Below are 22,350 nucleotides of genomic sequence, written 5' to 3'. Positions count from 1 at the left end.
GCGGCCTCGAGGGATTGGGAAGCCCATGGCAGTGTCAGGATCCATTAAGGGCCCTCTCCTTTGGATTGCAAGGCTGGACAGTGATGGAATCTGCTGTTTTCACAGCCACATAGCTTAATTAAAGATGTTATTTAATATCACACAGACTCCTCGGGTCTGTAAGACATGAAATTATTCTCTAGTGATGCACTGGTTTATGGGATGCTCCAGTTTGCTGTTGGTTGCTGAAGCCAGGGGCACAGGCACATTGTGGGGGGAAGCTCTGCCGTGCTTCAGGCTCCAGAAAGGTTTAATGGGTGTGCTTGAGTTTGGGAAATCCGGGGAGGCCAGAGGAGCCTGTCTGCACCACTACAGGATTTAACCCTTTGTGTCTCCCTGGTTGTGCTGATCCTCAGTTCTCAGTTTGTTGGAGAGAACACAGGGATAGTGGTGGGACCTGGTGGGTATCAGGATTGTGTGAATGACAAAGCCTCTGCTTGGTTTCCTCTGAAATGTAGGCAGGTCTCCTGACTTCAAACATTTCCACAGCAGCAAAAAATTTGCAATTTTGATGCTGCTGTAAGCCAGGTAGAGCCTCCTGTAGAACTGAGGGCTCCTTGTCCAAGCCTCCCACAAACAGGGATTTTTTGACCCCTTATATCTCTCTCTGCATCCTCCTTTTCCTGGCACAGGTCCATTGCCCCCTCCCTACACCCTTATCAAAATTTGTGCCCACTTCTTCACTGGCACACACTCTGGAAAGAGAGAGTTTAATTCAGATATAAACAAGAACCAATATTGTCCTCGCACAAATCCCTCTGAGGGTGGATCTGCTTTTTTTGGGCTGCTGCTCCAAGTCTCCATCAGTTCCAGTGCTTCCATGCCTCACTAACGGGGTGTCCCTCTGCTTTTCCTTAGGAGGATGTTTCCCAGCTACAAGGTCAAAGTGACTGGAATGAACCCCAAGACCAAGTACATTTTGTTGATCGACATCGTCCCGGCTGACGACCACCGGTACAAATTCTGTGACAACAAATGGTAAGAAAACACTGCTGCTTGCCTGGTTTTCCATAAGAAAATTGCAATTGGATCAACCATTTGTTGTGCAAACTTAGAAACCAACACAAACACCTTCCCACGGGAGGGACGCCAACATCCCGGAGCTCTCGTTGGTGGAGCAATGATGGACACAAGAGCCAGGGCTGGAAGTTTAAACCAGACAAATATAAAATGAAATATCATTAACAGCCTGGGTGGTTAACTGCTGGAAAAAAGTGCTGCTGGGGGTGATGACTCGTCCATCCCCAAAGTGTTCTAGGCTGGGGGTTTTCTTGGAGAAGGTGCTGTAGCCCAAGCACAGGTTATTTGGCCATGTGCAGTGTAGGAGGGTAAAGCCACAGCCTGCCTTGTGCCAGAGACTTGGACAGGATGATCTAATGGTCCATTTTGGCCCTCAAAACTAGGTCTCTGTGTGACTCAAGAAAAGTTTTAAATTCCTTTCTTCTATAGTAATATTTTGCTTTTAGGAGAGCAGCTATAAAGCGAAATGTGGGGTGGTTTACTCAGAGCCCTGATTCTCTTCTGTTATTCTTCCTTTCCCTGTGCCCTTCCCAGCAAAGTTACCTGAGGGGCAGTTGGGATTTTTGCTCTCTGACAAAGGAAACGTGTTGTTTTCTCTTTTGATTTTTCCCCCCCAGAATGCCCAGCAGCCTCCCTCCCTGCCGCTATTCGCTGTGGTTTCCCCAAATCCCTCCACCGGCTGCTGCCTGGTGAAAAGCAATGGAAAATTTCACAGGGAACGAGCCCAGTGACATCTCAGAAAGCAGAAATTATTTACTTGCACATTAGGGCTGCTCCAGTTTTTTTTAAAAAAATCCCTTTTCCATGTGCTTTTGTCCCGGAATGCCGCTGGGTAAGAGGAGTGGACTGAGGGTCTCTGCACCACGGTGGCCACTTTGTGTGCTTCAGACATTAAACATGAGATGATGGATAGTTGTTAACTCTGTTTAATTTAGTTTTTGCCAGCCCTAGAGCTGTTTCCCCTTTTCCTTTTATTGCTGCTGGAAAGTTTCTGTTGTTTTTGGTAATATTGCTTTTATTGGGGTTTTATAAGAACAATGTGGAGTAACAAGGGCGTTGCCATTAAATGATGTCTCATGGCTGAGCCTTGTGTCCATGAGAGCTAGTGTGGGGCAAGGGGAGCTGCAGAAGGGTGCTGGGAGCAGCTCCAGAGTGGGAAGTTTTAAACATTTGCTTTTCCTGACTTTGTCATTTTTTAACTGAGATTTTAGCTGTCCTTCCCACTGGGACAGGCTGTGGGAGCCCTGCCTGGCTGTGAAGGGTGCAGCCACACCAGTTCTACTCCTGCCCACAGCTACTCCCTTATGCAGGGCCGTCTCCCTTTGCAGAAGGGTCTTTGAACACTTCCAAAAACCCCCGCAAGTTTTCCTCCTTAAAAAGTGTCTCCACAATGCCCATGTGGAGAATTCCACGAGGGAGCAGGGATGGGGTCACTGTGATGCCAAAACGAGAATCCCCCACGAGCAGCAGGAGCACCCCTGACTTCCCACGTCCCAGTGCCTCCCCTCAGGGCTGGTGGGAGGGTTGCTGGGGTGAGCCCAAGGACAAGAAGCTCTTCCATGTCCAGGCTGTGGCCATCTGTGGGTGATGGGTGATGCCATCTGTGCCCTCTGTCCCCAGGATGGTGGCTGGGAAGGCCGAGCCGGCCATGCCGGGCCGGCTGTACGTGCACCCCGACTCGCCGGCCACGGGGGCGCACTGGATGCGGCAGCTGGTGTCCTTCCAGAAGCTCAAACTCACCAACAACCACCTGGACCCCTTCGGACACGTAAGAGAGACATTCTGCCAGGGCTTCGGGTGGGGGTGGTCTCCTAATGCTGACTTTGTGTCTGGGATGCTGGGCAGGATGTTAATAAATAGTTAATTTAATAATGAGGAATGGCATTGGTTCGTGCTGAGGGGGTTGTTTAATACACCAATGTGTGCTTCCCCTGCTCTTGGAAACACAGCCATGACTGGCTCAGTTGTGTCCTGCTGGATGCCACTGGGCTTTTCTTTTGTGCCCAGGAACTTTCCAGGCAGCGCTGTGGGATTTTTGGCCTGGCCTGGCACATGCAGCTCACAGGTTGCGTAAACTCCTGATTTTCCAAGCTGGTTTTGGCAGCCCTAAAAAAGATGAAGTATTTTATTTGGAAAATCTTGATTCGTGTGCATTGGGAATGCAGAGGTGGGGAACACACAGTTGTCTTCCCCAATGCATGTAATAACTCAGACCAAGGGCCCTTGCAGCCTGCCAGGGGTGTGAGTGCTCAGATCCTGCATATAAAATAACAGACCTGTCTGGTTTGCACCATTTGAGCTGGAAGTCATATAAAAATAAACCATCCTTGGTGGGATAAAAGGAAGAGAGAGTTTAAAATCCTTCTGTGTTTAGTGCCATCAGCTCCTCCTTGTAACACAGGTAAGAGAATCTAATTTGTGTCATCAATTGTGGCTTTTAACCTGATGGTGTGTTAAGCAGCAGCAGTTTGGAGGGCAAGGGAGGCTGTGAGAAGGGTCACAGTGGGAAGGGGTGTATCTGTCTTGCTTAAAATGATTGTGCATCAAGCCTCTGAGGAGCAGCTTTTCACTTGGAGTCACTGTCCAGATGCCTCCCAAAGCTGTCCAGAAAGTGCAATTCTGACACAGCAAAACCACCTGGAGCGTTAGGGGCTTGACTCCAGAGGCAGGAGGACCCCACCAGTCCTAAAACCTCAGAATTTTTGCTAGTGTTTGTAACTTTTTGCAGATTTTGAGCCTCCAAAAGCCGGGCCGTGGCAGGGACTCGGTGATAACCCAGCCCCGCGCTGGGCCCTGACCCCCTCCCCACCCCACTGACCCCACTGAGACATGTGTGAGCTTCAAAGGCTCCGTTTCATGCTGCTGCTATTAATCACAGCCCATCTCTGCTCCCCCTGAAGGGGGGAAGCACCACGGAAATGAAATGGAACCACTGCGTCAGTGAGAGTGACACAAACCCCCTGCCACCGTTTGGCTGCCACAGCCATCCCGACCCGCTGCCTCTGCACGTGGCGCTTTTTTACCCCGTGTTTTTCTCTTGGTTAGCTCTGCAGCTTAGTATACGACTGTTTATGCTGTAAAATGTGAACCATAAAACATGCAGGATGTGCGATGTGGCTGTAAAACAAACAGGATGTGCCGTGTTGGTTTTGCAACTTTAAACGTTTGCTTTTCCTGACTTTGTCATTTTTTAACTGAGATTTTAGCGCTGCATTTTAACAGGGATGATTTTAACCCCCCTTCTCCTTTCCAATGAACAGCCTGCTTGTCTTCCCACAAGGTTTCTCCCCAGTGAGACAGAGGGGGCTCTGGTTTGGGTTTTGGGGTAATATTTGCTGTGCTGTGGCTCCAGATGAGCCCGGCTCAGTGCCCTCGTGCTGGGTACCACAGCCCATCACCTTCCCTCTCACATTAATGGGAAAATGCCTGAAATAATCTGTTTTAAAGTGCCTGCTTTGCTGCTCAGTTCAGGCACTGACAGCCTGCCTGGCTAAATGGGATTGAACCCGTCCTCAGCCAGCTCCTCGTTAGGATTCTAAATTAATCATCTGCTTTGGAGATGTGGTGCTCCACTTTTTGTGGTGCACGTGGAGGAGAGCTGGACTCTGCACCAGGAGAGGGGGAAGGCTCCCGTCAGGCTGAGAAGGGTTGTGCTGCTGCAGGCCTGTCCCACGAAGGCATTACGTTAGGAATAATAACAGCTTCTCATTTCTAGGAATTTGTTCCCAGCGACTGCAAACACTTTCTTAAAGCTCCCTAAGAAAAACAAGTCAGAAAAGCCACAGGGTTTGTTTGCCTTCCCGTGCGCCAGCGGAGCCTGCCCGCGTTTCCTTTTGTCTTTGGTTTCCTCCAAACCTCAAAACCACGTGGAGTGAGGATTTCTGCAGCCTTGGCTGGGGCATTTTTGGGTGTGTGGGCCAGAGCTGTGCTGGGTCACCCACCCTGGCACCCTTGGCCACTGCAGTGTCCCCATCCCTGCACGGGCTGCAGCTCCTCTGAGCCAGCTCCAGGGTCTCACCTGAGACAGGCAGCAGAAATTCCATCATTCCACCAAGAAATGAATCCATTTCTCCCTCCATGCCCCGGCTCTGTGCACTGTAATAGCTGCATAATATCAGGGATGAGCAGCCCCATGGAGATTGTAAGAAGGGGAGGCACATTTGAGGCTTAAAATAAATAAGATAAACATCTTAATTATTAAACTGTGGAGTTGAAGCCTTTGCTGCCATCCACAGAGTTAGACTGGAGATTCTTTATTGTGCTGGGGATGTGGGAAAGCCTCACTCTGACACTCAGCCCCTTCTCTCCACCCCACAAACCTCACTCCTGCTGCTTGCCTGGCCCGTTATCTGTTGTGGTAAATTATTAGTTACAGCTAGAGGCATGGGAGGCATTTGTCAATGCAGACACGTAAAACTGAGCTGGTTTTATATCAGAACAAATTCAGAGCTCTGTAATCTGCCTCAGAGCACCGTGGCTGAGCAGGTTTTGTGGCAGGTAAGCCTGTGCCCAGCTCACAGAGCACAGCCTCAAAACGTGGGCTGTATATTTTGCTCCGGGGGGATTTTTCATCCATGAAAGGTTTCTTTCACACCAGGCTTAACAACTGAGGAACGTTCATGTTGGAAATGGATTAAGAAATCAGCAGCCACTGTAATGTTTAGCTACAGTGAGGTCTATCTGATCCCAAAGAAAGCATTGTAAGTCACCTATGCTTAGAGTGAAATCTGAATTTATGTATTTGCAAAGCATTACATGCAGAGATAATCAACCTGATAGAGCCTCTGATTTACGTGGGGCTGGTGAGTGATTATGAACACGGGAGATTCTGGCAGGGCTGGTGCTTTGCTCTCTGATGCCACAGGAGTTCCAGGGCATTTGCAGAGGTGAAAATAATCCTGTAAGTGCCAGCAGGGGTGGCACATCCCTTACCCATGCCCAGTGTATGCTGCTGGGAAATACCTAGCAGTGTTTTCCAGGTGAAAAATGGGAAGGGCTCCATCACTCCAGGTTATTGTGTGCTAATCTCAGCTGCAGAGGATGCACAAAAATCCCCTCTCTATTGGAAAGGGGAACATAACACCTGTATTTCTTTAGAAAGCTGATTTAGGGCAATATGGGAAAATAGCAAGTGTGAATCTGCAGAGTGATAAATCCTCAGGAAGGGAATTCCACTTTCTCAGAGGTTTGAAGTCCATGAACAGCGGGGTGGAAGGTGCCCATGAGATGGTCCTGATGGAGCTGTGGGTCAGCTCCCGGCCCTGGCACCTGAGGGATGCTCAGGGGGATGTGAGGCTGCTGAGGGGCCGTGGGGGTGGCTCAGAGCTGCACTGGGGCTGTGGGGAGAACACGGGGAGCCCTTCTGGGAACTGGGGCTGTAGGAGGACACAGGGAGCCCTTTTGGGAATTGGGGCTGTGGGGAGGACACGGGGAGCCCTTCTGGGCTCTGGGGCTGTGGGGAGAACACGGGGAGCCCTTCTGGGCTCTGGGGCTGTGGGGAGGACACGGGGAGCCCTTTTGGGCTCTGGGGCTGTGGGAGGACACGGGGAGCCCTTTTGGGATCTGGGGCTGTAGGAGGACACAGGGAGCCCTTCTGGGAATTGGGGCTGTGGGGAGGACACAGGGAGCCCTTTTGGGGTCTGAGGCTGTAGGGAGGACACGGGGAGCCCTTTTGGGAACTGGGGCTGTGGGGAGGACACGGGGAGCCCTTCTGGGCTCTGGCTGGAGGACTGACCACGAGTGCTGGCCCAGCCATGTGCTGGCAGCTCAGTCCCCTTCTCCTGAGGAATGGGGTTTGCAGTATGCTCAGGAGTTACCCAGGAGTTTCTCCAGCTGGGAGGAAACATTGCAGCCTTACCCAGGCTCTGTGCCCTGGTGTAGAGGCTGTGACACTCAGAGTCACGTCAGGGCAGCGCTCACGGGCTGGAAAACGGGAGAGGAGCGAGAGCATCCCGGGAGGGTTTGTGCTGTTGTTGTGCTGCTGTTGTCAGTGAGACTGGAATTAAACCTCTCTGCCAGAGGACTCAGCTCCTGCAGCCAGCCCAGCTCAGAGAGGGCAAGAGCATCACATCAGTGCTCTTGAGAGGTTCTGAGTGGATCAGATCGATTGGAAATGAGAAAAACGGGAATATAAAGAAAATAGAAATAGATTCTGGGATATATAAAGGTTCCTGCAGGGAAACAAGCAAATAAACAAAAGAGGCAAGTAATAAATGGAGATTTATTTGGTGGCAAATAAAAGTAAATATTTAATTTAATGCCCCTCAACACAGCATTGCTGAGCCTGGTTTTGTTACAAACTCTGTACCTACCTCACTCCTGGGCTGCTGGTGTTGCTTTTTATTTGCCATACTACTTTATCTGATTTTAAAATAAAGCTTTTATTTTAGTTTCTGGGATGTAACCAAGTGAGATTTAAAGCCACATTATAGATGGCCTGTCACTCATGACAGCATTTGAAGTGATATTCCTGTTTTTCTTGACCAAAATCTGCTGTTTACTGGCTTTACTCATTAATGCTGATGAGTTTGTTATTTCTCTTCAGATTTAATATTTGCACACTTGGTTTTATTTGATTATCACTGAAAGCCTTAATTTTTTCCCTAGCCCTGGGGTTTCCTTTTCATTTTTCTATTCATTAAATCAGCTTTTTTCTGCCTGTGCCTGTCAGGCGCACTCAGGCACTTTTAATTAGCCCCACGTCCTACTAATCTTGCAAAACCCGAATTTTGATTCATGATTTTTTTTTTATTTGTTTGCTTTATGACTTGTGGCCAAGCAGTTTCCTCTCGGGTGCTGGTGGGAGGTTTATGTGCTGCCTTGGAAGCAGCTTCCCCACCCCGGGCTCTGCCAGGGAGGGAGGGATGGGGCCACAGCAGCTCCTGGGGGAAATCCTGGGGGGAAAGAGCAATCTTCAGCTAAAAATTTCCTGTATTTATATATAAAACATTTGTTTCTTATAAATATATATATTTAAATAATATATATGATTATGTATATGTATAAGGAATATATTTATATTTATATTTATATTTATATTTATATTTATATTTATATTTATATTTATATTTATATTTATATTTATATTTATATTTATATTTATATTTATATTTATATTTATATTTATATTTATTTATAGTTACATTTATAGTCACATTTACATTTATATAGTTATAGTTATATAGTTGTTAGAGATATATATAAGAAATCCTTTACTTATTTATTTATTTGTTTATCTATTTCTATACACATGAAATCTCTCCCACTATTAATCCACCTTTTTTTCCCCAGTCCACTTAAACTTTGGAAAAATCCTTTTATACAGCTCTAAATTTGCAGGCAATTTTTTCAGAGCATCACTAAGCCTCCTCCTGAAAGAATATCCACTAAAAGATTAATTTCTTTTTATTTTCTTTCTTTTTCTTTAATGGTTCCCATTCATTTTAGGAAATCAGAGCAATAGTGGTGCCCGAATAAATTACAAAGTGAAGTTTTACATTGTTCGCTGACAAAAAAAAGCAGCAGAGCTGGGTGCCACTGGGGATGGGGCGCATTCCACAGGGAGGGATGGATCCAGGGTTTCCATTTAAATCCTGGAAGAAGTGCCCAGTGGGGCTGGTGGTTGAAAAGAAGATTTACTTCTCTCTGTGAAATCCTTTTGTTGTTACATCGCTGCTTTATGTGAGTCCAATGCCGCAGATTTTGGTCAAGTTTAGCTGGAATCAGATCCCGAAATGGTCCAGTTTGGAGAGGGCAGGGAGGAGTCGCTGGTCAGGGGACAGGTGACACCCGGGGTGTCCCGGGATGTCACCCTGGGCTCTGCCCAAACCCTCCCGCGGCACAGGAGAGGTGGGGTCACCCCGGGGCCCGATGAGTTCCAGCTGATGGGAGACGAGAAAGAACCGAGGGAGAAAAAGCCCAGAAATCCCAGCTTTGGCCATCTCCTAAGGAACTGTTTGTCTGAGCTCATGTTGAACCTTTTCCCAGGATTTTCCAGCCTTTCTTTTATTCCCTGCTGTGCCGATTGCCAGGACAAACGTGTGGATTTGGGAGGCTCCTCTGCAGCCCTGCAGGAGGGGCTGGGGCTGGCAGGGGAGAGCCCGGTGTCCCTGCCTGGGGACAGAGAGAGGAGAATCCTTCTCTTGGGAGAGCCCGGTGTCCCTGCCTGGGGACAGGGAGAGGGGAATCCTTCTCTGGGGAGAGGCCGGTGTCCCTGCCTGGGGACAGAGAGAGGAGAATCCTTCTCTTGGGAGAGCCCGGTGTCCCTGCCTGGGGACAGAGAGAGGAGAATCCTTCTCTTGGGAGAGCCCGGTGTCCCTGCCTGGGGCAGAGAGAGGAGAATCCTTCTCTTGGGAGAGCCCGGTGTCCCTGCCTGGGGACAGAGAGAGGAGAATCCTTCTCTTGGGAGAGCCCGGTGTCCCTGCCTGGGGACAGGGAGAGGGGAATCCTTCCCTGGGGAGAGCCCGGTGTCCCTGCCTGGGGACAGAGAGAGGGGAATCCTTCTCTGGGGAGAGCTGGAATCCTTCCCTGGGGAGAGCCCGGTGTCCCTGCCTTGGGGCAGGGAGAGGGGAATCCTTCCCTGGGGAGAGCTGAAATCCTTCCCTGGGGAGAGCTGGAATCCTTCCCTGGGGAGAGCCCGGTGTCCCTCCTTGGGGCAGAGAGAGGAGAATCCTTCCCTGGGAAGGGAAAATCGATAGGATGAGGTTCAGGGAATTTTAGAGCTCGTGTTTAGCTGCTGGAGAGGGTGTGGGAATAGAATGTTTTATTGGGGTGAACTGGGTGATCTTAGGGGATTTTCCCACTGTAAATGCTGGTGTGATTTTCAGGCTGGCTTTGGGGTGAGGTGTCCCTGGGAGCCCTGGGTGGGTGCAGGGAGAAGAGGGAACTGTGACCCCAAATCCCCTGGACAGTCCCGGGCAGCACAGCTGGGTCAGTGCTGATGGAGCATCTCCAAACCATTCACTCCTAAAAACCCCTTCAGTCTGGGATGCTTTATACCACCAGGTGCTCTAAATATTAGCTGAGATGATTCTGCAGAGCCTCCTTGACTAAAACTCTGTTTTTTCCATGCAAAAAAAAGGATTGTCAGGTTTTTGTTCTGGGCCGTCGTGCTTCAGCTCTGAGTCCCAATGTGGGACCAGGGCCAGCCTCAGCTCAAAGGCTTTTTCACTTTGAAAGAATAGAGGGAAGGAAGAAAGAAGCAGAAAATATATTAAAATGCAAGATTTTATATTAGTTATGTGATCCCCCGGGAGCAGCCATAAAATTATGTGGCTTTTTCGTAGCCATTTACTATTCAATATAAAAAGGGGAGTTGCCATAGCAACCACTGCATCATCTGACATCTGATACCTTGGCGAAACAGGGAGCTCTTAAATCAACTCCCCAAATTTCATATGAAAGTAAATTCATTTTACTGGTGATTTCAAGGCCGGTTTGCCTTGTGACAAGGAATGTGGCACCATTTCCCCAGCTCAGCTCGTGGCCTTCGGGCCCCATCCTGCAAACCCAGGCCCTGGAGCCGACATTACTCAGCAGTGTGAGAGATTAGAAGTTAGAGGGGTTTGTTTTCCTAAGTAAAATTAAATGAAAGGAGCAAATGACACCATTTTTTTAAACATTTCTTGCTGACTGGGGAATGCCAAAAAAATGAAGGAGTTCAGTTCTGTAGCAGCTGAAGTTCCAGCTGCAAGTGTGTGAGTAGCACAAAGGAGGGAGACAGGGGGTGAAAATAGAAATTAAAAGGATGTTTGTGTAAGGTCACGTTGGACTTTGGGCTTGGGCTCTCTCAGCACGTGTGACATTGGGGGGCAGCAGTGACATCCCTGGGGATGCTCTGGCTCCTCTGCCAGCACCAAGGCAGCTCCAGGGGCAGGGGGAGCAGCCAAGGGGTGCAAAACATTTCCCAAAATATCCGGGAGCTCCTTGGGTCTCACCTGGTGCAGCCCAGGAGGGTCCTCACCATTGGGTCCCTGCCAGCCTATCCCAAACTGCCTATTTTTTGTACAAAAACAATGTAAAAATGTGTGTGACAGTGTGAATTAATCTCCCCATGAAAAAGGTAAGTGCAGGAAAATAAAAAGTTATTGTTTTAGCATCACCTTTGAGGCCGAGGGCTCCTACGTCACTGCTCAGTGCTCTGTCCCATCAATTAAAATACTTCTCATTTTTGACACAATTCTTGAAGTTAATCTTTCCACTGATGTTCGTCACTGGAGTGGAATTTACATTTGTTTTGTGTATTTTTAGCTTTCCAAAGCAGCCTTGAAAACTATTTAGCCTGAATTGTTGGCATTTCGCTTTGCACAGACTCGGTGTTTTGTGGCTAAAAGTTGTTTTTGGGGTGGTTTGGAAGGAAATTGAATGCACAGGGATTACATCAAGCACAAGTAAGGAAGATTTGTGTGCAGACACAGCTTCTGTCCAGGAGTTCTTGTTCTTAAGTAAATGCTGGTTTTATGCAGAGTGGCTGCTGACCCCCAAAAAGGTGTGGGAAATCCCCTGTGCAGCGGTGGGGAGCCACACACTCAAATTCCAACAGGAATTACACTGAGACAGGTGGGCAAATATTCACTTTTTGTGCAAGGGACACAAATGCCCAAACTTGTAAATGCAGTGGCAAAATAAGGCTATTTAGGGATTTTTCATGATGAACCTCCAGGCAGATCTGCAGCCACAACTGAAACTTTGAGCAGCTGTCAGAAATCCTTTCCTGAGCTCTTCTGTCAGACTCCAAGAAGTTCATTTGTTCATTTTGGAAAGTGTTTGGACTCTTTGACTTTGAAGATGTCATTAAAAATGCATTTATCTTTTTAAAGGGCTCATTATAGCCCAGTGGATCCTGCTTTGGAGGAGGAACACAGGCTATTCATGCAGGGTGTATCAGAACTCGAGTTCCTAATTTTCCCTTTGGAAATCTCGGTTTAAAGTTGTTTTCTTCATCCTGAGTTGCTGTGGCTCTGGGGAAAAGCCACCCGTGCTGGGCAGTGTGGGACAGACAGTGAGGAGAGCTCAGCAAAGCCCAGCTTTGCTCCAGACAACCATTATTTATCAGCATGGCTCAACTCTTAATTACTGAAAATTGAAATGTCCCTTCTTTTATGAAAGTCCCGTCCCTGGGGTGTTACTTTGTTTTATGAGTGGCTGATACATGAAAGCAGAGAAAAGGCTCCAGCCCAAAACCTGAGCCGACCCTCTCAGGTCTACACCCTGCACGTCAACAGCCACAAAGTGGTTCAGAGGCTTGATGCAAAGCTGATAAAATGCCAAAAATTCCTCATTCTCTCTCTTGGGGAGCAGGGAGGGTTGTCTGGAAAACGTCAACAGTAAAAATTGCATTTAAGTGGTGCATAATGCAGCAGCTACTGTGGGCAGGGGGACCTGCAGCAAATGAGGGGGTTTGGAGAGCACAGCTCCATGCACTGCCTCCCATCCTGCTGGAGCACCTGGAGCTGCTGCTCTGAGCTCTCCTGGGCATGGCAGTCATGGAGAAGAGAGGATTTCTGAACACACAGAGCAGCCACAGAGCAAAACCCTTCTGCTTCTGGGTAATTCTCATTTAAAACTCGCTAAAACCATAATTAATGTGAACTGATGCTGCTGTGCTGCAGTGTGCACATCCATCCCTTCATCCATCCATCCATCCATCCATCCATCCATCCATCCATCCATCCATCCATCCCTCATTCCATCCATCCATCCATTTTATCTCTCTCTCTCTCTCTCTCTTTTATAATATATATGATTTCTTATATGCATAAGGAATATATGCCAATATGTATTTTCTTATATTTAAGGAAATCACCCCTCCCTCCATCCCTGTCTCATCACCCACCCATTCACTCACCACAGTACAGACCCCACCCATCAGTGTCCCCTCCCCTGCCTGTCCCTGTCCCTGTCCCTGTCCTGTCCCGGGGGTGACAGCCTGGCTGGGATCCCTCCCCCAGGAGCAGCCAGGCTCCCTGAGCACATCTGGGAGCGGAAGGAGGAGATTGGAAAGGATTATGCTGAGAAAACAAGGCAGCAGTATTTCTTCTTTGCCCAGTAAAAGGAATAAAGGCTTTTCTTGAAACCATCCCGCTTCTTAAGAGAAATTCCGTTTCTTGAAGCCATTTTCTGCTGCAGTGTCTGGGCACATCCCTGCTTTGTGGGATCCCAGGGATGGGATGAGCCTGGGCAGCTCCTCTCAGCCCAAAAAGCTCCACCAAAAAAACCCTTTACTGGAGCCAGGCTGTGATCCCTGCTGGACCCCAGCCCCTCCCCAGCCCTGCCACCCTCCATAAAAAATCCCTTGGCTGCTGCTGCTCCTGCCTTCCACTGGCCAAGGCTTGAGGAGGGGAGAGGTGCCCGGAGCAGCCACCCACACTCAGCCTCTCCACAAACAGCAGGAAAAACCAATCTGCTGCTTTGTAGTTTTTTTGTTTTTTTTTTTTTTTTTTTTTTACCAGCAGATAAAAGAAAAATAGCTTTCTAGCTTTTTTTTCCCCCTGTGGTTTCTGTGTTGTTTTTTTTTCCTCTGCTAAACTGTGTATTTTTCAGCTCAGTAAAGTATTTATTAGGAATCTTTACAGAGCAGGCTGCTGGTGAATTATATATTGTACAGCTTCGGTGTGAGTTGGGGAAAAAAAAATTATGACATTTTTTCCACCCAGACTGATTCTGTCCAATAGCAATAGGAAAATGAGAGTTTACCAGGAAAGCTTTAAGTTCAGCTCTGCTTGCCAGAGCTGCAGATACCTTTTGTGCCTTGGTCCATGTGCTTTTCTAGAATGTAAATTTTCCTTTTTTACTGCAAAGCGAAGCTAAAGCTGAGCTCTGCCAGGCTTTGGGTCCTGCTGCAAAGTGTCCAACAGCCATGGCTCGTCTCTTTTCTTTTTGGAGTGGATTCCTGACTTTAGCATCAATTGTTTTCCAGATCATCCTCAATTCAATGCACAAATACCAGCCCCGGCTGCACATCGTGAAGGCGGACGAGAACAACGCGTTCGGCTCCAAGAACACGGCTTTCTGCACCCACGTCTTCCCAGAGACCTCCTTCATCTCTGTCACCTCCTACCAGAACCACAAGGTACGCAGCTCTGGGGGCTACAAATGCTTTGTTTTGTGACAGGATCTTCCTGTCCTGCTGGTTTAAAAGACAAGTTTCCATCCTGGCTCTAAGGGATGAGCCAGGATGCGGCTCTGGAGGAGCAGGGATGTGACAATTGCTGGTAACAATATTTTGGCAAAGCCTGGGCTCCCCTGGCCCGCTGTGCTCACGGAGCTGAGATGTCATTCAAACAGCAAAGCAATCTAACAGTGACCACTAAAGCTCGCCCATAAATCTGCAGCGAGCAGTAATTACACAATGTGTGTTCAGTGAGACACATGAGGAATGGAGCCATAAAAAGGGGGCTCGGCGCTGCCCCTGCAGTTTGCCGTGGGTGCAGGAGGGGCTGGGGGAGCCTGGGGGTACAGAGGGCTCCGTTCTGTGCCCTGGGTGGGTGCTGTGAGGGTGGTGGTACCTGTGCCCTGGGCAGGGTTCTGGATCCCAGCAGGACTGACAGCAGCGGAACAGTAAATTGTCACCTCCCTGTGTCACCTCACCAGGCAGGGACAGGGGAGGGTGGCAGCAGGGGATGGAAAGGCTTCAGATTCCATCCTGCTGCTGCTCTGCCTTTGCACCAGCTCCTGCTCCTGAGCATTTCCCTAAAGGTGAAGTCCAACTGCTGTATGAACAATAATTAATAACTGAATTGGAGTTTTTAAAGTGCATCAAGATCCATAACTAAAGGTGCAGAGTGAGGCAGCACTGCCAGAGCCCTCCTGTCACCCTGAGTGTGAAATCTGCCGTGTGGAACTGCTCCAGTTCCTTTCCTACACATTCACAGGAAAGTCCTGCAGGAACAGGAACAAGTGTGAAATTCTTCCTCCCCAATAACCTGACCAGAGCTTTTCCTCCCGAGCAGGATGCCTGTGTGCCCTTTGATGCTGGAAGCACAGAGTCCTTGCAAAATGTTGCAATTAGTGAGGCAGTTAAGAGACTCGGAGCAGAAACAGGGCTGTGGTGTGGTCAGGCAGGCTGGGGGAAAGGGGCCCATTAGGACACTGAAGGCAGAGAAGTTGTTGATGTAAAATGACCAATTGCCTAAGCATGGTTAACCAAAAAGACTCAAAAGAGCTTATATTTAATACATATTTAAAATGTCTGCTGTCAATGGTGCCTTTCATCCCTAAGGTTCCCAAAGTGCTCCATAAACTCCACGCCTGCACTGTCCCTGCTGTCCAGCCGTGCTGGGGGGCAGCACAGGGGGGACCTGACAGATTTAGGGAAAATGTCCCAGATGAGCCCAAATTCTTTAGTGAAATCCTGAGAGGAGCCCCAGCCCCGGGGTGTGCAGGCTGAGGGGGTGGACACTGCCCTGAGCAGGACACAGGGACTGCAGCAGGTGACAGCAGGCAGAATCACCATGACCTCAGTGTGGTCTCGAGAATATCTCAGCCTCAGAGGAATACCTGAAATGGTTTTATTTATTGTCTTAAGTATCAACAGTTAAAAACCTGCTCTGGGTTTCTTTTAGAAGAAACAAACTGCTGAACGACTTCTAGCTCAGAAATTTCCTCTTAGCAAGAAGTGTGGTTGTAGATAATTGTATTCCTGAAGAAAAAATGAGGAAGTTGAGGATAGAGGTTACCCCTGAGCACAGGTCAGTGAGGAAGGTGTGTGTTCACCCCAAATCCCCTCCTGGGCTGGATGAGGCCAGGGGAAGGTGACAAGGAGGGACTGAAGCCCTGATCCTGCTCACATCAGAGGAAAACCACGATCACTAAATAACAAAATGAAATTAAGATGTACAAACCTGCTGTCAGGCTGTGGGTTTGGAAGGGTCCTGTGCTTCTTGTGGTTCATCAGCTGCTTGAGCTTCCCTGGAAGAGCTGGAGCCCTGGAGGCTGCTTAAATTCACATGTCACCACCTTCCCCTCCAGCACTGATAGCGGCCAGCTGTGTTCTCAGGAGCTTTTTTGGTGAGGGATATTTTTCAACATTGCTAAAAGTGTAGCTGTTAGTAACAGCAGCACTCATGCAAAACCACCCCAAAGCAGAGCTGGCTGCTCTCCTCAGCGTTCAAATGGGGCTCAGAGCAGGGAGAGGGGCTGTGCAGGGATACAGCACTGCCTGACTTGGGATGCTGTTCACAGTGAAATGAGTGAGTGGTGGCCAGAAAGGGGTGGTAAATTGTTCTGGGAGCTGGGGAGAGCCACACCACGACAAGCAGAGCTCTCTAACATGGAGCCATAGGAAACCTTTTAAATCAGACAAATGCTGTCTGTTCAGAAAAAGAACACAGGGCCTAGAGTAACACCCAGACTCTGCATTTCACAGGGGTCATCAGGACTGAGCCCCTCGAGACCCACCAGCTCAGCCCTGCTGCTGCTGCACTTTTGGTCTGATTTGCTTTCCAACCCTTTATTCTTGGTTTTGTTCTTTTAAAGATAACCCAGCTGAAAATTGAAAACAACCCCTTTGCCAAGGGCTTCCGGGGCAGCGACGACAGCGACCTGCGCGTGGCTCGGCTCCAAAGGTACCCCCTGCCCAGGCTGCTCCTGCCGGGCTGCAGCTCCTGGGGAAGCAGCTGGAGGGTGCCACAGCCACGGGGCACCGTGTTTGCTGTGCCTGAATGCCTCTGGTGTCCCTCAAGAGCCCCTCCTGTAACCCTGACACGCTCTGTGCTGTCAGCTCTTGCCCACGCCCGGAGGAGCGCGATGAGTTCAGTGTCTGAAGCACAGGGTGCTGAAGTCATGGGCTGGAGATGCTCTGGGGGAGCCAAACCAACATTTCCTCACTCTGTTGATGAAATTGTGATGATGCTGATCGCTGCCTAACCAGTCTTAATTTTTCTCACCTCTTTTAGCAAAGAATATCCAGTAATTTCCAAGAGCATCATGAGGCAGAGGTTGGTGTCCAGTCATGGGCAGCTGTCAGCAAAGCCAGATGTGAACCCACTCCACGGGAATCACCAGACCCTTCAGCACTATCAGTATGAGAACGGTGCTCACATGCAGTTTGCAGCTTCAGACACTCAAGATCTGCCACTCAACACCTTCACAGCACAGAGAGATTCAGGGCTCTTCTACCATTGTCTAAAAAGAAGAGGTAACTCGAGTTTGCAGTTAGAAAAATGTTACAGAAAATCCAAGAGCATGAGTTTGGTTTGGATTGGTCTCTTGGGCCTTGATCTTCACAAATACTGCTGTGATTGGGGTGTTTTGGAGGGTCAGGGGGAAGAGCTGCTGTTTGGGGCAGTTTTTAGTGGGTTTGTCCCAGAGAAGGTAAATTCAGACTCTGAGACAGAGCTGAAACAATTAATTAGAATCTGTAATTCACATAGCACAGAGCTTCAGTGGAAAATTATCCATTGTTAGATCAGCTGAATTAAAAATTGTTTGCAGGAGGCCATTGGCATTACCAAAATTTTACACTTTCCAAGGCAAAGCCATGAGCAATTCCCTCAATATCTGCAGACCGGGGGACTGTGGGAGCTTGGTGTGAGCAGCCCTTCCCTCTCATCCACTAATTCTCAAATTTAAGTGAGCTGTGACTGCATTCTCTTCGTTTTAGTCCAGCATCAGATGAGATCATGGCATGTTTTAAGTTAAATGGAAAAATTTTGCACAGAAGAAAAAAATCCTTCTATTTGCATGTCTCACTGCCTGCTAATTTATTTAAGCTGGGAGAATCCTCTGATCACGGCTAAATGAAGAATCTAACAGCACCAGTAATGAGGGCTGCAAGGCAAATGTGTAATTTTAGCAGATGTTTAATGTGCAGATGAATTCACTAATTCATCCAGTGAATATTCCTAATAAGTAACAGAAAGCTGCAGGGGGACAGGGCCGTGGTCCTCACGGGAGGAGAGCGGCTGTGCAGGGCTGAGGGAGGGCTGCTCACTGGGGAAGGGCTCCTTTATCTGCAAATATTTCTGCAGCTTTTGACGGGAATATCTGGGAAATGTAGAGTCCTTTTTGCAATGACAGGAAGGCAGGCTGTGATAAGACCCTTCAAGAGACTTCTTGAATTTGTCAGGAGGAGCCGTGCAGCGGTGTCAGGGCCCTCCGTTATCTGGATGATCCCTGATGTGAGAAGAGTCCCTCAATTTAAGCTGACAAATGTCACCAGAGCGCTTTGAGGCCGGGGGGATTAGCCTGACATTTGCAGCACAATGTCTTTTTGATGTTGTACATTGTTTTCCCAAACTAAGACGGTTTAAGGGGATTAAGCTGAGAAAGGGCCCCGGTTTAGTGCAGTAACCGCGGCCCCCGAGGGGAGCCCCGGTCCCTCCCGGCGGGGCTGCTCCTCAGTGCGACTTTTCCTTGCAGAAAGCGCTCGGCACCTGGACCTGCCCTGCAAACGCTCCTACCTGGACGCGTCGTCCTCGGTGGGGGACGATCACTATTTCCGCTCGCCGCCGCCCTACGAGCAGCAGATGCTGAGCCCGTCCTACTGCGGGGACGTGGCCCCCAGGGAGGCCTGCATGTACTCTGGCTCCGGCGCCGACATCGCCGCCGTCTCGGCCGTCGACGATTTGCCGCCCCCGCCGCCCCCGCTGAGCTGCAACATGTGGACTTCAGTGGCACCTTACACCAGCTACAGCGTGCAGGCCATGGACACGGTCCCGTACCAGCCCTTCCCCGCGCACTTCCCCGCCGCGCCCATGATGCCGCGGCTGCCGGCCATGGCGGGGCAGGGCTCGCAGGCGCCGGGCAGCGGCCCCTTCAGCGTGTACAACCAGCTGGGCCCCGCGCCGGGCCGGGAGCGCGGCCCCGCCGCCGCCTTCCCCCGGGAGAGGGTGCACCCGGCCGTGTGCGAGAGGAAAGCGCCCTCTCCGCACCTCAACGCGGCCAACGAGTTCCTGTACCCGCAGGGCTTCTCGCTGTCCAGGGAGTCGTCGCTGCAGTATCATTCAGGGATGGGGACTGTGGAGAACTGGACTGACGGGTGACCCCCGCGCCCGGCGCCCTCCCTGCTCCAGGACAGTTCGGTCAGTGTTGATACCTGTGGGTAACTTGCACTTCGCTGAGACACATGTGCGTTTCCAGAGGGATTTGTGTGCGTGAAGAGCATCTCCTGTCTCGGTGGGCTGGATTCATCAGGCTCTCAGTGACTCCCAAATAAATTCATTCTCGTGTCCTCATCCAGTAGAAACCGTCTTCATGACTAACGAGTGACGTAGCCAGTCGTGTTCTTTTGCCTGTAATGTTAAACATCCGTGAGCGAATTTCGGCTATTTGGGAAAAAATCGAGCTTCACTTTCACGGTTCTTGGCTGACGAAGCCGCAGCCTCCCAAACCTCCGAGGAAAAAGCCGCTCGATGGTTCAGAGCTCCGGGACTGCCGTGGCAGCGCCTCTTCGGCCCGCTGGGTCCCCAGAGATCCCCGGGGGTTCCCCGGGAGCCGCGGGGCCGCCCCGGCAGCGCGGGCACAACAGGAGGAGGCACCGAGGCACGGATGTCTCTTCTGCCCCACAGCGGCATCGGCCGTGGGAAGCGAAGAAGCGAAGAGTTAAACCCGAGGCCAAACAGCAAATTAATTGCAGCGTTAGGAACAGACCCAGTGTCTTCAGACTCCCGTCCCTTGATTGAATCACATTTGCTTATTGCAATATATTTATGAAGTTTAAGCTTAAAAGTCGCTAATACTTTCCAGAACCAATTTCTGTATTTGCTGGTCCTTGACTTCTTTCGTATTCAGCTGAAACGTGCCTTTTGTGCTGTGTTCTTTTCTTTTGCAGCTAACTCAGAATTGTTTTCAGCCTAAAGGAGGCCTAGAGGAATCTTTTCCTAGTGGTGGGGTGGGGAGGGAAGAGCTCCCATGACCCGTCAGGCTTTCCAGTGTACAAATCTTTGTAGAACAGGTAAAATCTGTAACCAGTGTATTCATTGCTCCTTCTGGGGCTGCTCCCTGCCCTCTGCAGTGTCCCCGGGAGCTGCCACAGCGTGGGTTTGATCCCCCGACAGGTCTTTCCCAGCCTCGGTGGTTTGGAAGGAGGCTGACAGCCCTGGGGAGGCAGAGGAGATTCCTGCTGGGACAAAACTCCATTTTCCTCAGCCACAGAGCTCCAGTGCCCCTGCAGTGTCCGCCCTGCCGAGCTCCGGGCGGTGCCACCGAGGCGCGGTGACACCGAGGTGACGCTGGGGTTCGGTCCCATGCCGAGCACGATGTTGGAGCCTCAGTCCTTGCACAGAGGGGTTTTCATCCCCCCGTTGCTTCCCAAAGGGGCAAAAGCTGAACTGCAGCTTTGGGAGGGGAGAGGCCGCTGTGCTTTGGTGAATCCGTCCCGAGGAGGAGCCGGTGGATGAGGGGACCCCGAGGTCACCTTGCAGCCAGGACAGTCCCCTGCACCCACTCAGCACAGCTCCTGTGTGACTGCTGGGGATTGGGAACCACGTCTGGGAAATCACTACCATTTTGCATGCTGAATAGCTATTTATATACATATATATTTTTTATATATATATATATAAAATTATATATATCACAAATGCAGGCCACGTGTCCAATTCAGCTTTGCTTTTGATGAATGAAATACTTAATAAAAATGAATGTTGCAAAGGTTTTTTTTTTTTGGAAAGACATCTATTTAAATTTTTTTTATTACACACCTTTGATGTAAAAACTAAGAATTGATTAGACAAAAAACCCTATATACTACAGATAAATCTTTATTAGAAACCACATTAGATACAGGTGATATGGAATTTTTAAATGTTTGTTACCTAGCATGGACATTTTATTTTACATATCAGAACATAAAGTCATTTTACCGCTACAAGCTGTCTCTGGGTGCATTTCAATAATTAGTATAAAAATGTTCTGTGTTGAATGAAGATGCCTGGTCTCTCTTGTGTCTCCTGCTACCCCAAGCTCACCCTTCCCTGACTCTTTGTTCACCCTCTCAAAGCTCCACTGTCAGGTTTTAGGTGCCCGTGGGTTTATTTGGGATTTTCTGGTGTTTCAGTTGATCTGAGCACTGAGCTGGGAGCAGCCACTGATGCCCAGAGCACCAAACCCGTGTCAGGTGCCAGGGACAGGAGTAAGGAATTGAAGGTGGCAGGGAGGAGGGCAGAGCTCTGGGGTGTCACTGCCACAGCCTGCAGTGCTCAGTTCATTTCTCACTGACACTGGATCAACCCTGGGCCAGACAAATGGAACCCGAAAAAGGGGATCAGCAGCAGCCCAGGCTGCAGAGGAAAATCTGCCTGGACCTTCTGCCTGTGTTACAAAGGTGACCAACACAGTCACAATGTCATTTTTAATGAATAATCACTGCTGCTATTTTAACTATTTTTCATGTACCTTCTGCTCATCCACGCAGTATTTATTGATTTAAGGCAGTTAAAAAAGTAACTCCCGTAAGAATTGTCCCAGAACCTTCCAGTCCATGCAGGGAGTGCAGAGAAACCTTGATTGTGTCATTAATGCCATTTTTACCTGGCAGCCTTTGCAAGGGCAGGGCCCGGGCTCTGTCCCTCAGCAGCCTCTGGAGCTGAGGGAGTGCCCTGGGAGTCCCTGTGCCAAGTCATGAGCTTTTCCTTATAAAAATAGCACGGGGTATTTATGAGCACAGGACCTGATTGGGAAAGGCTGAGTTAGCATAAAAATGTGCAAAATTTGGATATATGCTAATCTGGTCATCTGGGCTCCTTTTATAGTCACTGGAGAGAGATCAGACACTGAGATTAAATGGGATGAATCATTCTGCAGTGACAATCTTTTTCCACTCAGAGGAATCCAGTTCAGCCACTCAGAGCAGATTTCCTATATCCAAATAACTAAAAAGTTGTATTAGTGGGATCCGTCTCCTGTGTGACTTTGACAAAAACATTGAGACATCTTTGAATTATTTACATTACAAATCCCACTCAAGCTGAGCACAGGCAAAAGGAAGAAAGAAAGGCTGGCTGTGTTAATTTATGGGATGGAATGGAAACAGGTTGTTCTTTTTTAGTTTGCTTTATGTTTTCATTGCAAGATTTCTCACCTGGGTGTGTGTCCAGTCCCAATCCCAGGCTCCCAGGTAAGGCTCTCAGGCTCCATCTGATTTCTCCTGCTTTTCCCACTTGGCAGGTGCTGGTCCTGGTGGAGCTCCTGCTTGAGCAGGACCATTCCCAGGGATGAAGCAGAGCACAGCAATCCTGAGTGTCCTGGAGGATCTGCCCTGTTTGTTTTTCAAATCAGAAACACTAAACTGGGAACATCACTAAAAAAAAAAATTCCCAACAACCTGCACAGCTTTAAAAGAGATCAAGTGTG

General features: G+C 49.2%; 1 protein-coding gene across 1 annotated transcript in view; it reads left to right on the top strand.

Annotated features, from left to right (window-relative positions):
- The window catches only part of TBX4 (T-box transcription factor 4), a 32,872-nt gene extending 11,894 nt beyond the window's left edge, over positions 1-20,978 (top strand). Inside the window, exons 3-8 of the mRNA XM_063402843.1 lie at positions 898-1,017; positions 2,680-2,827; positions 13,976-14,128; positions 16,534-16,622; positions 16,953-17,194; positions 18,418-20,978. Coding sequence (XP_063258913.1) covers positions 898-1,017; positions 2,680-2,827; positions 13,976-14,128; positions 16,534-16,622; positions 16,953-17,194; positions 18,418-19,040 — 1,375 coding nt within the window. The 3' untranslated portion in view covers positions 19,041-20,978. The remainder of the gene's footprint in view (positions 1-897; positions 1,018-2,679; positions 2,828-13,975; positions 14,129-16,533; positions 16,623-16,952; positions 17,195-18,417) is intronic.
- Positions 20,979-22,350: the final 1,372 nt, after the last annotated feature.

Source organism: Prinia subflava, chromosome 8 (genome assembly GCF_021018805.1).
Source record: "Prinia subflava isolate CZ2003 ecotype Zambia chromosome 8, Cam_Psub_1.2, whole genome shotgun sequence".
NCBI lineage: Eukaryota > Metazoa > Chordata > Aves > Passeriformes > Cisticolidae > Prinia > Prinia subflava.
Note: the sequence above shows the minus strand (reverse complement) of the source record. Positions and strands in the feature narration are given on the sequence as shown.